Source organism: Hemicordylus capensis, chromosome 1, assembly GCF_027244095.1.
Source record: "Hemicordylus capensis ecotype Gifberg chromosome 1, rHemCap1.1.pri, whole genome shotgun sequence".
Taxonomy (NCBI): Eukaryota; Metazoa; Chordata; class Lepidosauria; order Squamata; family Cordylidae; genus Hemicordylus; species Hemicordylus capensis.
In genome coordinates this window covers 145,160,875-145,178,332 of record NC_069657.1, presented here as the reverse complement: position 1 = coordinate 145,178,332, position 17,458 = coordinate 145,160,875, and the positions used below count along the sequence as shown (strand labels likewise).

The following is a 17,458-nucleotide window of genomic DNA, read 5'->3' as shown; positions in this document are numbered from 1 at the left end:
TCTAGGGAAAGAGGCCGCTGAGGCCATGGACCTGCACCCCATGGTCTGGGCCTAACGGCACCTTTGTGAACTACTGTATCTTCTCTCACTGCTTCAGAGCTTTTTTTCAATAGTCTTTGCTTAATTCCTAAAAAAGGGGGAGAAAATCTTGAGAGCCTCAAGTCTGTCACATGACCTGGAAACCTTTCCCCAGTTCCTGACATATGAAGACTATGGCCTGGTTTTCCCAACTGCTTTAATCTCAGTTTAATGTTAATTATCAACTTTGCTGCTTGTGATAGTAAGAATGGGTGCCAAGGTATGAATCTCAGATTTTCCTAGAGCACAAAACATCAGTAATCTAGGATTTGATCTGGGAAGGAGGATTTGAAGGAGCTCCTATATACATCCCTTGCTCATGTTAACCCACAGCCCACACCTGCAGTAGTTACCTGTGTCAACCAGACCCTTATCTGCACAGCTGCCATAGAACCTGCACCTAGAGCGGCTGCCAGCAACCTGTGCACTAGGTACCAAGCCACACTTCATGGCCATGCAGACTGAACATCTTTGTGTTTGGGCTGCATTCTGCCTGGCAAGAGCACATTTATTTATTTATTTATTTATTTATTTAAAAATAATAATTAGATTTTTAATACTGCTTCACCCAGATGGCTCTAGGTGATTCACAAATTGACATATGTCAGCCTCACCTGCAGCACCCACCCACACCTGTCCTACCATCCACACATCCGCCTACAAAAGGTACACCACCACATGCCATAACAAACAGTGCATGGACAGCAGCCACACACTCCATGGACAGGTATACCTGGCTGCCCGCCCATGCTATAGTAGCCAGGTCTGCTGGAGCTGGGGCCAGTGGTGTGGGATGCTGCTTGTCTGGGGGAGGGGGAAGGAATGAGGGGATGGGTGTGCACTTCTGCAACATGTCCTAGGAAGAGTTGGGGATGGGGAAGGCTGGACAGGTGGCTATTGGATAACCCTTCTCCCAGGGTGTCCTTGGTCTGAAGAGTCCCCATCCCTTTCCTTTTCTATTTTTTAATGGTGGAAATTGGAGGCTGGAACCTCTTCCAAAAATTGTGCTCGGACAGGAAGGTGTGGATGGGGGAAAACAGTTCATGTAGTCTGGCTGGGTTGGGCACCAGGAAGCACTAATTGATTGTGAAGGGCTATCCCAGCCAAAGGGCCTGTGGCAGAGCTGTCCTCCAGATACTTCAAGATGGCTACCTCTGTTACAGCAGTTGGATGGGGGTCCTTCCCTGCCCTTCCCTTTGATGATGGACTTCTGCTTCTCCTGGCCCCTGTCAGTGGCCCTGGTTTGGCAGCAGAGACCAGCCAAAGTACTGTCCAGGATGCCCTGGAGTCCTTGAATGTGTCTGTTCCATCCCCGAGGTCCATTCCTGGCTGTCTGTTCTGTCCTGGACAGCCCCTTTCAGTCTGGAGGGGAGGGAGGCACACAGCCTTTCTCTCTCTCTCTCTCTGTCTCCCTCCCTTCTATGCCTGGGTGATCCTTGGATCAAATAGATCATGACACAGCTGAGCAGCCAGTGTCAGGAAAGGGGTCACTGTGGCTGCTGCTCGTTTGGAAGGTTCCTGCCTCCCTGAGCCGGTCAAGCTGTTCCAGTGTGCTCTGGAATGTTCCAAAGCCATCCAGGAGTGTAGGAGGAGTGGTGGCTGTGGCCCCTCTTCCTTTGGGGCCAATGGAGTCGTGATGTCATGAAGCCTTGCCATTTGAGGGCAGGGTGGGGGCTGCCAGGATACCCTCCAGGTGCTTGAAAACCATCTTGTGACTGTGCAGAGCCACTGCCAAACAGACGAAGTAGATCATGTGGGTGGGCAAGCTACAGGCCTGTACCTTGTTTCCAATCTCAGTGGGAGCCTCACTGCTTTTACCAACCAGATCACTGACTGCCTCACAGACCTCTCCTTCAGTCAGGTGCATCAACTGTGGTTTGTCAATCTACATGTAAATGGCTGGTACTGAAATTGCATTGAAAGTGAGAAAACCTGCCACACACCAGGTATTGAAAAAGATGGGAAGGCAAGACAGGAGTGAAACAATTTGGCAGCAGCCCTGTTTGGATTCTTCAGAACATCTGAGTCAGTGAATACTGTCACTTCTGGAGAAAATATTTTTCTCCAGGAAGTGCCCAGGGTGTCCTGTGTTGCAATTTTTCCACAGTCATTGTCTCAGTTATCTGTATGGGGCATGCTTCTTTAATTTGAATGTATCTATGTACTGGTTTGGGGGAGGAGTCACAGTGTTTGTCTGCTTCTTACTTGCTGTCCTGAATGCAAACTGAGAGGTTCCCCTCTCACTGCATAAGAGACTGTTCGTCTGCTTATTGTTTTTTTAGCCCATGTTTCAATCCTCTATAATAAAGTCCCTGGGTGTGCGCCCGTGTCTTCCAGTGTCTGCGCCTGTGTCTCCCTCGGCTGTTCTGGGCATGCGCAGAGCGCATGCCCAGAATGGCCAAGGGAGACACGGCCGCCGGCACCAGGCGGCCATGTTGGCTGGTTGTTTGCCCGGCCGCAGAAAGGCCAGAGGCGGCCACTGGGAGGGCAGAGGCGGTGGTGGCGGGTCTGGCCCACCTGCCGAAAAGAACAGGGGCGGCAAATGTCCCTTGGGCGGTCCGGCTGGCTGGAGGCTGCAAAGCCATGTTGGCAGGGGGGCGGCTCCAGGGGAGCGGCAGCGGCAGCCGGACAGGCAGGGGGGTCTTGCATGGAGCCGCTGCCTCCTCCTCCTCCTGCTCGGCAGCAGCCGGCCCTCGGGTGGTTCCCAGGACGGCGTCGTCCCCCCCCCAGGAAGAGCCGCCGGCAGCCTGCTGAGCGCCGGCAGGCAGAAGCGGGGACCGGCAGCTCCCGGAGGAGAAGACCTCCGCCCGTCCGCCCCTGGCAGCAGCAGCAGCTGCAGCTCCTCCTCACGCCCAGCCCAGGGAGGGAGGCGCAGGCAGCAGCTCAGCAGGGTGAGCCGTGGTTGCTGCTGCTGCTCTGGGCGCCTGGCCATCGCCGCCGTCCCTGGGGAAGTGGCCCTGCGCGCGCCTGCCCCGCTCCTCCTCCTCACTCCTCCTCCTCCGGGGGTAGCCCTCAAGGGGCTTCTTTGCGGCGGCGGCCGCTGCCTCCCTCCGGCGGGGCTCTGCTGCTGCTGCTGCGGCCAAAAGTAGGCGCCCCCCCCAGTTTCATGAACCCAACTAGCGCCCGTTATTTTAACGGGCTTAAAAATACTAGTTAGTAATAAATATCAAACTCTTGTTTCTCAATTAAAGTTGTTTCCTGTACAATTGCTTATAGAGGATATGTAATTTATCTGCAACATCCTGATTTTGCTTGAGAATATAAAACCATTGCTCAAGAGCAGAAATTAGGACGATGCATCTTCTATATATTCTATATATTGCCCTGCCAACATGGAAGAGACATTTTACTGATGATGGTATGCAAAACATTGATGTCCTCATAGTCCAGAGCAATAACCTTCAATGTCTTGTCTTGATAAAAGCAAATATTTGCAAAAACTTTTCTATAGGACAGCCACATTATAATCACAAGCTAACTGATCCTCTGAAGGTGATCTGCTCACAGCCAGTGACTCAATTTGTAAACTTTTTGCCACAAGGTTTTGAAAAATCAGAGAAGAGGAAGGCAAAGGTTAGTTGAAGTAACATTTTTTTCTCTGTGTTTCTTTTGTTGTGACTGATTGACTTCATTTTCCAGTTCTTTCTTTGCCATTCTCCTGTTAATTCTGAGGACTGTCTCTGTATATCTCTATGAGTGAAGCTTTTAAAAACACCTTCTCAGTGACAAGCAAAAACAACAAAGATGTATGCAGAGGCATTCTTGGTGGCTGTTGCATACTTGTGAAAGTTCTTTTTTGGGAGTGATACCATAGCTGAAGTTTGATACTCATTTGGAAGCAAGGCTTCTATATTTTGACTGATATTTGGTGTCTGACGCCCCCGCCTCCCCACCCAACACATTCATTATGCAAGAAGTGAGGAACTTGAGGCTCTCTAGCAGTTGTTAGACTTCAACTCCCATCATCCCTAGACACAATTTATTGTGGCATGGGATTTACTGTGGTTGGGGATAATGGGAATTGTTGTCAAACACCAAGGGCCACACTTTTATTTTGCTGTCTTTCTATATTTGTTTGTTCGTACCTGGTTTTAATCTTTGGGATAGGGGTGTGGTTATAGTTCAAATATATGTTTAAATAAGAAAAATAGGCTGAGGGCTACAAAATGTGTGTGTGTGTGTGTGTGTGTGTGAGTGAGAGAGAGAGAGAGAGAGAGAGAGAGAGAGAGAGAGAGAGAACAGCAAGGGATTGGGAAATCTATTTTATCTGTTAAACATTGGTGTGTGCAGAGGGTAAGGCTGCAATGGGGCAGAATTTGTTTGCTAAACTCTTGGTGCATTCAGTTAGACTAATTCAGCATGTGCAGGATAGAGCCAGTCTCTTTTGCTGGTTGCTGAAGGATCAGTGCTAGAAAGCATGAAAAGGATTAGTGTGGGTGGCACAGATCAGATCAGGATGCCAACCAGATTCTGTAGCACAAAACTTATCATTTATGCTAGTTGGTACCTTTTATTTGAGGAAACTTACCTACATTTCTGATTTAGCTGTAGCAGTAAAATAAATGGCCATCTGGTCTTAGCCTCAATGTCAGGTCTGGAAGGAATCATACAACCTTTCCCCATGGGGTGACTATTTGCATTGACTCTATCCTGTTAGCTCATATGTACCTCAGTCTTGTCAATGTTTCAACACATAATCTAATCTCAGATCAATATATGTGGGATGAGATACACTTAACATTTCATTTCCAAGGCACATCCAATAGATGTTGTCCAGTGGCTAATCCGTGTATTCACCATCAACAAAACTGGGCCATTATGGTTTTCCAGTTCTCTGTTTCATGAACTGACAGCAAAGATCACCATATGAATGCAGCAGAGTTATTGCCTCCACCTTCTCCCTACCTGCAGGTGAAACATGACTGGGAAAGAAGATGATGTGGCCATTCCCCAACAGAGACTCGATTATAGCTGAGATGACACCATCAGTGTCTTCTGCAGAAGCAAGTAATTATTGCTGGATATGTAATAACAGTACTGAATGCCAATGTCTCCAACACACAGTTAGAGTGCTGGACTAGGACCAGTGTGTTCTGAGTTCAAATCCTTTTTCAACCATGATACTTGCTGGGTGATTCTGGGGCTAGTCACTTCTCTCTCAGCCTAACCTACTTCACAGGGTTGTTGCGAAAATAAACTTAACTATGTACAGCGCTCTGGGTTCCTTGGAGGAAGAGTGGAATACATATGCAATAACAACAACAACAACAACCAGTGAGGCACTACCTTGGCGTGGTTGTGGCGCTTGCGTGCTCTGAGGAAGGTGAGAGCTATGCCAGAGGTCCAACCATACTGGACAGGTCTCACCAGAGGAGCCAGACGAAGAGTGCCTCTCCCATCAACAATATGGTGAGACATAACTTTAATAAATCTATACCGGATCGGCCGTTGCCCAGGTCAACAAGGACCGCGCCAGGTGCTGGAGTCCCTGGACATCTGGTGGCAAGTGTGCTACAGGACTCAGGATCTTCAGTTGAGCAACCAGTGCTGGAGACTGCAAGGTTACTAGAAGAAACGTCACTTAACTGGAAAAAATATACGAAAAATGCCAACAAGGAAATAATGATCTGCTATTACAAGTCTACTCCAACTAGAAGAGGTTATTTAAAAAGAATGTACCAAATTTGGAAAGAGAAGCATCCAGATACAGAAATAACAGAACAAAGGCTAGCAGACCAGAGAAGATTCATAATAAGAAATAAAGTATTCACAGGAGTTGAGCTGGAAGAACTGCAAAAAGCAACACAGGCTCAAGATATGGAAGAAGAATTACCACCAACTGAAGAAGCTGCTCAGGCGCAGGTGGAGGAGGTGTTGGAAATAAAGGATGCCACTGTTACTGAACTGTTCAAAATCAAAACCAGGCAACCTCCCCTTTGCCTTCACCTCAAAAACCCAAATGCCCTTTAACAGAAAAACAACAAGAACTAAAGCAAAAAATAACTGAGCACATGAACCAAACAACCACCAGGGTTCGACTTCCAGCTCTAAAAACAGTTGCCAAAAAACAACTTGCTCAGGCATTAAAAGATGTCAATGCTGCACTTGCAGAAATAACAACCAATAATTTGCAAGAAACAAACCAACTAATTTACAGTGCAGCAACAAAAACAACACGAGAGCTCGGATATAAGATCAGTGGACCTGTCAAAAAAGAAAGTAGTACATCACCTAAATGGAAGATTAGATTAGAAAATAAAATCTCCAGGCTTAGATCAGATGCTAGTAAATTGAAAGATATGAAAGACAAGAAGCTGAAGGATGAAAACACCAAACAGTATCTGATCCAAAAATACCACCTAGATTCAAGGAAACTTAGAGAAGTCCTGGAAATAATAAAGCAGCAAATAACAGCAGTGTCAAAGAAGATTAGCAGATATGAAGCCATAATTACACAACACTTGCAGAATCTCCAATTCCAGTCGAATCAGAGATGTTTCTACCAAAGCATAGAAGGAGAAACTACAAGAAACCTAGAAACACCAAATAAAGAAGAAACAGTGCAATTCTGGGAAAAATTATGGGACAATCCAATAGATTATTTTAAAAAAGCAGGCTGGGTGAAAAAGGTAAAAAAATGTAATCAACAAATGCAAGATATAATAATAACACCAGAATTAATAAGTGAAAGAGCAAAGAAAATTAAATATTGGACTGCACCAGGCGACGATGAACTGCATGGCTTTTGGCTTAAACACCTAACAAGCCTTCATAAACAACTTGCAAAACAGTTCAATCACATTTTGCAAGGAGGTGATATTGAACAATGGCTAACAACTGGGAAAACTTATCTCATAATAAAAGACCAAGCAAAAGGTGCAGTTCCAAGTAATTATAGACTGATAACCTGCCTGCCAACCATGTTCAAATTATTAACTGGAATAATAGCAGATGAAGTAATGCAACACTTATTAACTAACAAACAGCTTCCAGTTGAACAGAAAGGAAATTGCCCAAACACCAGAGGCACAAAAGACCAGCTGCTGATTGACAAAACGATTTTAGAAAATTGCAAGAGAAGAAAAACAAATCTAAGTGTTGCATGGATTGATTATAAGAAGGCCTTCGACTCATTGCCTCACACATGGATACTAAAATGTTTAGAAACAATTGGTGTCAGCAAAAACATTCAGATATTTATTTAAAAAGCAATGAGCATATGTAGTACACAGTTAACAATCAATGGCGAGACACTGGGACAGGTTAGCATTAGAAGAAGTATTTTCCAAGGGGACTCACTATCCCCTCTGTTGTTTGTAATCGCCATGACTCCACTCTCACAAATACTAAACAAAACAGGCCTCGGATACCAAACATCTAAAACATCAAGTAAAATCAACCATCTGCTGTACATGGATGATTGGAAGTTGTATGGAAAGTCCCAGTCAGAAATCGAATCACTGCTAAACACTGTCCACATATTCAGTAGCGATATAGCAATGGAGTTTGGACTAGGCAAGTGTGCTGCATTAATAATGAACTGAGGAAAAATAAGAAAAACAGAAGGAATAGAATTGCCCAGTGGAAGCAACATCAAGAACCTGGAAGAGAAAGAACATTACAAATACTTGGGCATTCTCCAGGCTGATAACATCGCACACACTGAAGTTAAAAATCCTAATGTCCAAACTCAATGGCAGGAACATCATACAAGCCATAAACACCTGGGCTATACCTGTTATCATATACACTGCAGGAATAATAGACTGGACCCAGGCAGAGTTAGAGATGCTAGATCGTAAGACCAGGAAAATAATAACCACCAATCATGCTCGACACCCCCGCAGTGATGTAGATAGGCTATACCTTCCTCGCAGCTCAGGTGGAAGAGGAATGCTGCAAGTCCATCCAATAGTAGAGGAGGAGAAACAGAGGGTTTAATACTGGCTACACAAGAACTGGCACTAAGAACAAATGCAATAAGAGCAAAAGTCAAAAAGTCAACAACAAACAGCAAGTGCCGCCTTTTTGTAAAGAAGCAGATGAAACAGTGGACCACCTAATCAGCTATTGTAAAAAGATCGCACAGACTGACTACAAGCATGACAAGGTAGCAGGGATGATACACTGGTGGGACCATAAAATTGAAAAAGTGGTAGAAAATGAAGATGCAAAAATATTATGAGACTTCCGACTACAAACAGACAAACATCTGCCACACAATACACCAGATATAACTGTAGTCGAGAAGAAAGAAAAACAAGTTAAAATAATCAACATAGCAATACCAGGGGATAGCAGAAAAGAAGAAAAAGAAATGAAAAAAAAATCACCAAATACAAAGATCTACAAATTGAAATTGAAAGGCTGTGGCAGAAGAAGACCAAAATAATCCCAGTGGTAATTGGCGCCCTGGGTGCAGTTCCAAAAGACCTTGAAGAGCACCTCAACACCATAGGGGCCACAGAAATCACCATCAGCCAATTATAAAAAGCAGCTTTACTGGGAACAGCCTATATTCTGCGACGATATCTATAACCATTGACAATAAAATTCTGGCATCCCAGGTCCTTGGGAAGGAGTCGATGTCTGGATAAAACAAACCAGTCAATAACACCTGTCTGACTGTGTAAATAAATAAATAAACAAATATGACAAGATCATCTGCATCATCAATCATTTCATCTGCCTTTTTGGCCTGCTAGGGAATGAGAGTGTTCTTTGGTTTCTCAGAAGGCACCTCAGAAAGAACCTCTTCATTATCAATGACTTCAGCTTAGCAGTGGCTGACTTCACCTTCCTCCTTTGCTGCCTCTTTGTTACCATAGCTTTTGCCGCTGAATATTTTTGTGGCTGTAATTTTCCATGGTGCAGACAGATGTAGCCATTATTCATGGCAGAATTGTACTTATACAGCACTAGCATGTGCTTCCTAACAGCCATCAGCATGGAGAGGTGTCTATGTGCCCTTTCCCCATTCTGGTATCATTGCTGCCACCCCAGGTGGTTGTCTAGTGCTATAAGTGTGGTTCTGTGGTCCTTTTCCATCCTATCTGCCATTAATACTTTTTGTGCTTTATCAATAGAACTAGTATGTCAATCTATGAGCAGAAACATTGTTGCACCCAGACCCAAGGAGACACGGACACAGAAGTATTATGGAGGAAATGGTCACTTTATTAGGGGTACAAGGTTTTAAGACAGTGCCTGCACAGGCACGGCAGCTGGGGTTGGCATTCAGAGCAGCAACAGTGCGGGCTCGGATGGGGGGGGGCACCACGTGGCCACCCCCGCCCTAGAATCTCATGGCACAGACACCTCGGCTCCAGGCGGCCCACCTTCCAGAAGGGGGCGCCCTTCGTTGCCGACCTAAGGTCAGGACCCTGCAATTTACATCACCTGTCCGACGCTGTAAAGCCATACGGAAGGGTGTCGGTTGCAGGGAGGTGGGAGCAAGGCAGCATCCCTGATCTGTAAAGCCTCAAGGGATCTGCCCCTCCACCTTACAGCTAAAGCTTACCTAAGGTGCCGCACCGCATCAGCCGCTCACCTCCGCACTGTGCCCGCCAACCCCGTGGTAAAAGTGACCACAAGCTATTCCCTGGCTAACTAATCAATCCCGCTAAGCAACCTTGCTACTAACTGGTATAGGTTGAGGCAGGCGAAAAAAGGTGCACGCTAAGGCCAATCAAGCGTATACCCAAAAAATTCCTGCCCGGCCCCAAACGGCGACCAGCAAAGCCCAACCTATGCCAGAGGGAGGGAGGGAGGGTGCTCGGTCAGGGAAGGACTGAGCCGGCACAGGCCTGCTGCCGGTTCACTGCTGCTAGCCCCGCCTCCGAGACGGAGCCGGGCCAATGGGAGCTAGCTCCCAGTGCCACGTGCTCCAGGGGGTGGGGCTGAGGGCAAACAAGCCGCGCAGCCTAGAGCGGCTGCGATCGGCTGGCTTGCACCCAGACCCAAGGAGACACGGACACAGAAGTATTATGGAGGAACTGGTCACTTTATTAGGGGTACAAGGTTTTAAGACAGTGCCTGCACAGGCACGGCAGCTGGGGTTGGCATTCAGAGCAGCAACAGTGCGGGCTCGGATGGGGGGGGCCACCACGTGGCCACCCCCGCCCTAGAATCTCATGGCACAGACACCTCGGCTCCAGGCGGCCCACCTTCCAGAAGGGGGCGCCCTTCGTTGCCGACCTAAGGTCAGGACCCTGCAATTTACATCACCTGTCCGACGCTGTAAAGCCATACGGAAGGGTGTCGGTTGCAGGGAGATGGGAGCAAGGCAGCATCCCTGATCTGTAAAGCCTCAAGGGATCTGCCCCTCCACCTTACAGCTAAAGCTTACCTAAGGTGCCGCACCGCATCAGCCGCTCACCTCCGCACTGTGCCCGCCACAGCGGGCGTCAGCCTAGCTTGACGCCCCGCCACCCCACAGGCCTAACAGCACTGTTGCCAACCCCAGCCGCAGATCGTCTAAGAAATACCTCATACCAAGGGGGGACAAGTGCACCCCATCACCCCTGAATAACTGGGGGAGCGAGAACGCGATGTCGTTGTGTGGGATGCACCCACCCCCCTTTGAGGCGATGAAGCGCGCCATGGCCGCGTTCACCCCGCGCCTAGCCCTATCTACCTTGTTCTGCTTCACCGCCCCCCTCCAGACTCGCCGCTGAGTGATGTCAGACCAGATGACCACCAGCCCTGGGCACCAGGAGAGGGCGACCACCAGGTCCTGGGCAATCTGTCTTGAGAGCGAAATGCCAGACTGGTCCACCAGGTCGTTGCCTCCAAAATGCAGCAGCAGGACATCCGGGACAGGATTCCCTTCCAGGAACTCGTGCAGCATCGGCAGGAACTGGGCCCTCCGCATGCCCCGCCGGCCAAGCCACTCCACAGTGGCCCAACGCCCCAAACCAAGCTGGGTTCCAGGGTCGGCGCTCTGCGCCCACTTGCGTGCCCAGAAAATGAAGGAATGGCCCAGTATGAGGACTCTTGCGCGCTGCCCGGCCGCCCTCGGCCCAGCCGACTGAGGCCCTGCGCAAGAGGAGAAAGCGTTAGGAGTGGCACAAATAAATGGTTCGTGGGTGGGGGTGGGGTGGGGCAGAATTTATGCGCCCATCTACCGCACGTATCGGCGGTAAGCCGCTGACCGCCACCTGCCCAGCCGCCGGATTTCCAGGCCCGAATAACCCATCCGAGCAGCCATGGAAGCCGCCCCAATCCGAAAGGAGTGGGGGGCCAGATCCTGGGTAGGCACCCCCGCCGCCACAAAGGCTCTCCTCATCACCGCCCAAAACTGGAATTGGGTCACGTGGCGCCCATTAGCGTGGATAAAGAGGCGCCCCATAGCTGAACCCCTGGCCTCCGTGTAGTCCTCCAGTGCACGGACTGGGCACAAGCCCGGGTCACCAGCGGCATGCAGCGCGACACTCTGCCCCTTGCCTCTCTGATCTGTTTTTGAAAACCTAAGGTGCAGTACCACCCGGGAAGCACCCACGGTGAGGTCACTGAATTGAAGTACCCTACTTGTGGGGCCGCGCCTGCTCCTGGGGAACATCTCTCCAACCCTAAAGGCCCCGAAGAAAGCAACCAAGGCTGCCGCCCTGAACAGGACCTCCTCATAAGGAGACGCACAAACCCCGGCAAGTTGCCGCAGTGCCAGCTGCAGCGCCTCTGGGGTGACCGGCCTACGTCGGTCAGGTTGCACGGGCGTCTCCCTCGCCCAGCCCTCCAGCATGCGCCGGACCCTGAAGTCCCCAGAATGGTCGGGGAGGCCCCTTGCTTTCCCAAAGAAAGCCAGCGCAGCCAAATGGCCGGCCATGGTGCTCACCGCCAGCCCCTGGGCACGGAGGTGCACCAGGTACTGCATCAGCTGTTCCGGCGGCACAGGCCACACATGGACCAATCCTACCTGAGCTCTAAACTGCAGAAAGGCCCTGACCCTTTTGTCGTAGGCAACCCGTGTCCTGGGCGCTATGGAGGCTTGGATGGCCCTAAACGCCTCTACATCCCAAGGTTCCACAACCATTCGGGCACCTGCTCGGGCTCCTTGGCGGCTCCAGGTGCCAGCTTCCGGAAGCGCTGCATCTGGAAGCGAGACAGGGCATCTGCCACCTCGTTCTGCACCCCTGGAACATGCTGGGCGGTGAAGAGCGTGTTATGGCGAAGGCATGTTAGAACCAGGGCCCGCACCAGCCCCATCACCCTCTGTGATTTGGATGTCTGGCTATTAATAATCTGAACCACGGCCAAATTATCGCACCAGAAACGCACGACCGAGTCCTTGAAGGACTCGGCCCAAATGTGCACCGCCACCACAATGGGGAAGAGTTCGAGGAAGGTGAGATCCCTTGTGATTCCCTGTTCCGACCAGCTGCCCGGCCATCGTTCTGCGCACCAGCGCCCTCTCAGGTACAGGCCGAACCCAAGGCCGCCCGCGGCGTCTGACTGAACCTGGAAGTCGGCCTCGAGCAGCTGGGAAGAACGCCAGAATGACACCCCATTAAAGGACTCCAGGAACCTGAGCCAGAGCCCCATATCCTCCCTCATGGCGGTAGACACCCTAATGAGGAAATGGGGTCGATTACACCCCACCATGGCGTCACACAGGCGCCTTAAAAAGGGGCGGCCTGGAGCCACCACCCTGCAAGCGAAGTTCAGGTGGCCAACCAGCGATTGCAATTTGCGTAGCGTTACCTTCCTAGCCTCTCTGCATTCCCTGAGCAATTCCCTCATGATGCCGAGCTTGTCCCCGGGGAGGCGTGAGAGCTGTCCCACCGTGTCCAGCTCTATCCCCTTCGTGGTCGGGCCCTCTGTCTTGTCCTTAGCCAGTGGCACCCCCAGATCCCCGCAGAGTGCCCTGAATGAGCGCAGTAAGTGTAGGCATTGGCCAGAGCCCTCCCTTCCTCCGAAAATAAAGTCATCTAAATAGTGAGCGGAGGAGCGTAGCCCCGCCCTCCGGCGCAGTGCCCATTCCAGCATAGAGCTGAAAGCCTCAAAGGCCGCACAGGAGACCGAGCATCCCATGGGGAGGGCTCTGTCGATGTAAAATCCCCCTTTAAATGCGAAGCCCAAAAGGTCAAAGTCATCAGGGTGCACGGGCAGGAGGCGGAAGGCGGATTCAATGTCGCACTTCGCCATCAGTGCCCGAGGCCCGCAGCCCCTGATCATGGCCACAGCCTCATCAAACGATGTATACCGTACTGAGCAAAGGTCCGCCGGTATCCCATCGTTAACCGAGTCGCCCCTTGGGTAGGACAGGTGGTGGATAAGCCTATACTCTCCCGGCGCCTTCTTAGGGACCACGCCCAAAGGGGATACCCGCAATGTTGGCAGTGGCAGCCTGTCAAAGGGGCCCAGCACCCTCCCCAGAGACACCTCCTTGGCTATCTTTTTCGCTACTATGTGTTCCATCCCCCTAACCGATTTTAGGTTGCGTGCAAAACTATGGACCCGCCTGGATTGGCACGGAATCCTAAACCCCTTCACAAAACCGTCCTCAATATAGCGTGCGCGCTCCCTGTTAGGGTAGTCACGCAGCAGCCTCCGGAGCACCGGGATTTTAATTGGGCTGGGGCCCTTTTCCAGCCGTGGCTGCTGGGCCCTTTGCCCCTCCCGGGCCTTGGTATCCCCCTTTTCCCCTAAGGGCTTTGGCCCGCTGGCAGTAGATACTGGCGTGCCGCCCACCGCAGAAGCCACAGTCATGCCGGTACTTGCACGGGGAGCGGGCACACTTCCCGTTCTTGTTAAATTCCCAGCACACCAGGGGACCTTGAACCCCCTGTGCGCCTGAGGCCGAAGCCGCTGACACTGCCGGTGTTTTGGAAATGAGGTGCCCGCTGTCGGCGCGCTCGCCAACCAAGGGCCTCGCGGGTGTCATAATCTGAAGCCATAACTCGGGGTGCTGCCTTTCCCAGGATATACCCGCATTGCTGGAGGCGCGCTTGCGGAACGCTTGGTCGTAGCGCTCCCAGGCATTACCAGCAAAGTCCATGAAGGCTCTGTGTATAATATCAAAATACTTAACGAGAGCGGGGCCCCGCTCTGGATATTTCTGCATCAGAACACCCATGTAGATTGTGTACCCCGAAACCCAATTTGCCCAATTATGCTCAATGGGCTTCCGCTTTGTCCTCTCCTTGTCCTTCCCCTGGGACCCCTCCTTCTCCAGTGGCTCCGGCTCCTTGAAGAGCAATTGGAACACGTCAACGCACTCTCCTTTCCAAATCCGTTCCTTAACTGCTGGAAGGAGGTGGTCCCCCAAGGGTACGGGCCCATCCCCAGTATGCCAAGCAGAGCTGAACTGCGCCGTTGGCCCCTGGGTGGGCAAAGCAGCGCTCCCCCCTTGCCAGACCTGATTACAGGTGGCGTGTGGAGATGCCCAGTTAACTGGCCCTGGGAACCACCCATATGGTCCGTAGGGGGTGCTAAAGGGCAGTCCCCACGGCCAGGCCCCCTGTGGGGACTCACCATTGTCGTCCCTGCCGTCTCCCGGTCCTGAGTCCGCCGGTTGTGTCGTGATCCCCGCTGGTTCCTCGTGGGCAGTTCCCGCCGCCGCCTCCAAAGCTGCTAGACGGTCAGCAAAGCCCTGCATTAGTTTTGCCTTCTTTTCCGCCCTGTTTGACTTTTTTGCATGTGGGGGCACCCCCGAAGGCCCCCCGCCCGCCTCGTCGCCCTCTAGAGTGGTGCGCTGCCTCTCAAGGGCCTGCAGCCATGCTATAAACGCCCTGATGGCGCCCAGTTCCAAATCGCCCTCATCGTCGGAGGAGGATTCGGCGGGTGCGTTTGGCCTCTTAGGTGGCCGCGTTGGCTTGCCACCCTTCTTGGCTGGAGCCTTCCCACCCTTTTTAACTGGGGCTTTCTTAACTGGGGCTTTCTTAGGGCCCATGTCCCAAAGGATGAAGCTTATGGGCCTGTACCCTGCCCTCAAGTGCGTAAACGAGTGACCTGGCCGGCGCAAGGCCTGACTGAGGCCTACGCTGGCAAGGAAGGCCTATGAGTCACAGCGCCTGCCCCACCTAGCCGTGGTAAGGCCCAGCCCCACTGAAAGGCCCCCAAATGGAGCTTAGGCCCGGCAGGGGAGGCCCACGAGCCCACCAGGGAGACCTAGTCAATGCAGGCCCCCCAAATGGGTGTGTGTGTGGGGGGGGTTAGGCCCTACAGGCCCGACAATAAAGGCAAAGGCCGCCCTTAGCAGAAGGCCTAAACGGGCCCTGGGTTGAAGGGGTTCACACAGTTCAAGCCAACACCCCCAACGTCCAATCAACCCTCCCCCCAGATGACCGGGTTAGTCAATTGCCCCCCCGCTGAAGGCCTGGCGCGGCCTACTGAGGGCCTGGGGCGGCCTGCTGCCCTCACTCGATGCCGGGCAGCTTGGGCCTGCCGGGGCCTAGAAGCCCTTGTGTGGAGAGGCCCGAAGATCAAAGGCTGTTCCGAGGAGGACTTAAAAGCCTCTCCTGTGATCCCCCCAGAGCCCGTTACCACAGGCGGCCGGGCTACAGAGGCCCTGGCCGCCGAGCCGCTCCAATCCGCTGCTCGCTCGAAGGGCCGCTGCACTGCTCCCCGACGTTCCGCTCCCATGGGCCTCCTGCTCCGGCTTCCGATTCGGGTACCCAGCCGGCCACGTGGAGGCCCCGAAGCTGAGCAGCAGCACGTCCTTCCTTCTGCTCGGTCAGGGAAGGACTGAGCCGGCACAGGCCTGCTGCCGGTTCACTGCTGCTAGCCCCGCCTCCGAGAGGGAGCCGGGCCAATGGGAGCTAGCTCCCAGTGCCACGTGCTCCAGGGGGTGGGGCTGAGGGCAAACAAGCCGCGCAGCCTAGAGCGGCTGCGATCGGCTGGCTTATTGCAAACCTTTCCATCTTCACCCCCATCATGATTCTGGCCAGCCTGGTGCTTTTTGTAAAGACGAGGTGCTACTTCCAGAGATGCCAACCAGGACACCTGTATAGAACTATATTACTCACTGTCCTCTTCTTTGTCATTTTTGATATCCCTCTCAGTGTAAAACACCTGCTCATGGGCTTTGCTCATTCTGACATCCCTGGATTTTCTTATTTGCTTGCTTTTGTGAACAGCAGCATCAACCCAATCATTTACTTTCTAGTAGGAAGCCGCAGGGAGAAGTGGTTCAAGGAATCTCTACACTTCATCCTGCAAAGGGCCCTAAATGAGGAACAAGATTGTAGGGAGGAATGGAAGGTGTAGTATTCTACCTGGTAATCTTCTATGTTTTGTCATGGAGAAGTTTGTCCCAGTGGGGATCCTGTAGAGAGTGTGTGTGGCGGGTGGGTGGAGTTAAATAGAAAAGGAAGGGAAAGGAGAAGGAGAAACTGGAGTTCTGAATAAAATCCTAGTTAAATTTTCCAAAAATTACTTTGTGTTTATGAGGGAAGCAGTTACAAAACAGAAGGCTTCCAGTACCAAACACGGAGTTAACAAACTGCCAGAGTCAGAAGACTGGAGGCCTCCATTGGCTTTGTGTGAAGTGGGCACCTAATGCAAATGAAAACCTGCGGTGCTTGCAATTTACATTCAGTTTTTGTCCCCAGACCCCGGCCCCAAGAAGACACATACAACAAAGGTGTGGGTAAAGGGCCACAGCTTTATTGGAATAGAACATGATCACTATAAGCGGACTGGATAGGGGTAAGCCCCCCTCCCTTAGACAGTCCGGGGCCTAGCAATGACCGGGTTCAGACTTCATGTCTTCCCCCGCGCCTTGCTTGGGCGATGCACCCTGGCTCAGGAAGGCAGCATGCGCAAGCCTTCTGCCACCCTTTCACAGCCAACCCCAAAGTGTGGTGCCTGGATGCTTCTAAGTATTCACAAGCCCCGGACCGCGCAGCCCAAGGGCCTGTGAATTCCTGAAGCAGGTTTATGGCGAATCATCATCCCTGGGCCGCACAAACCACAAGGGATCGATTGACCAATCACCCGTTTAATGATCCAAGGGTGCTCACTGGTGTTCCAACCCACTAGTTTACCCCAACAACCTGCACTGTCCATGCCACACAGGGAGGTTAGCTTAGCTTGACTTTCCTGCCCCACTACTCTCCAACACTTCCTTAAGGCCCTTCTGAAGATTAAGCAGATACAAGTCACGGCCCGCCTCGGATAGGTGGACCCCGTCTGGATGGAATAACTGGGGTAAGGAGGCAAACAAGCTTGTTTGGCACAAAACAGCCCCACCCATGGCAATTATAAGTCTGCCTATGGCCAAAGACGCTTTACGTTGGGCCCGTACTATTCCCCTCAGGGACCGAACACCCCTCCAGACCCTGTCCCAACCACTCTGTCCAGATCAAACGGATACCCGGAAGCCTGTTACTCAATACAGAAATATCAGAAGCGGCCTGTTGTACAATGGAGAGCCCAGTCT

At 51.6% G+C, this 17,458-nt stretch overlaps 1 protein-coding gene and 1 pseudogene across 1 annotated transcript; one reads left to right on the top strand and one right to left on the bottom strand.

Annotated features, from left to right (window-relative positions):
* The first annotated feature begins 286 nt into the window (after positions 1-286).
* On the top strand, positions 287-16,284 carry LOC128328523 (proto-oncogene Mas-like; annotated as a pseudogene).
* On the bottom strand, positions 10,973-15,772 carry LOC128340253 (uncharacterized). Its single transcript, XM_053285190.1, has 2 exons — positions 14,551-15,772; positions 10,973-12,168 (listed from the first exon to the last, which is right to left on the bottom strand). Exons 1-2 carry the CDS (start codon positions 14,966-14,968, stop codon positions 11,201-11,203), a joined length of 1,386 nt encoding a protein of 461 aa, XP_053141165.1. The 5' UTR covers positions 14,969-15,772; the 3' UTR covers positions 10,973-11,200.
* Positions 16,285-17,458: the final 1,174 nt, after the last annotated feature.

Excerpts from the sequence above, each read along its gene's own strand:
- LOC128340253 (XM_053285190.1), bottom strand. The coding sequence starts at position 14,968 with ATGGGCCCTAAGAAAGCCCCAGTTAAGAAAGCCCCAGTTAAAAAGGGT. Across the intron at positions 12,169-14,550 it reads AGACGGCAGGGACGACAATG|ATGCAGCGCTTCCGGAAGCT; the intron begins GTGAGTCCCCAC and ends TCTCGCTTCCAG.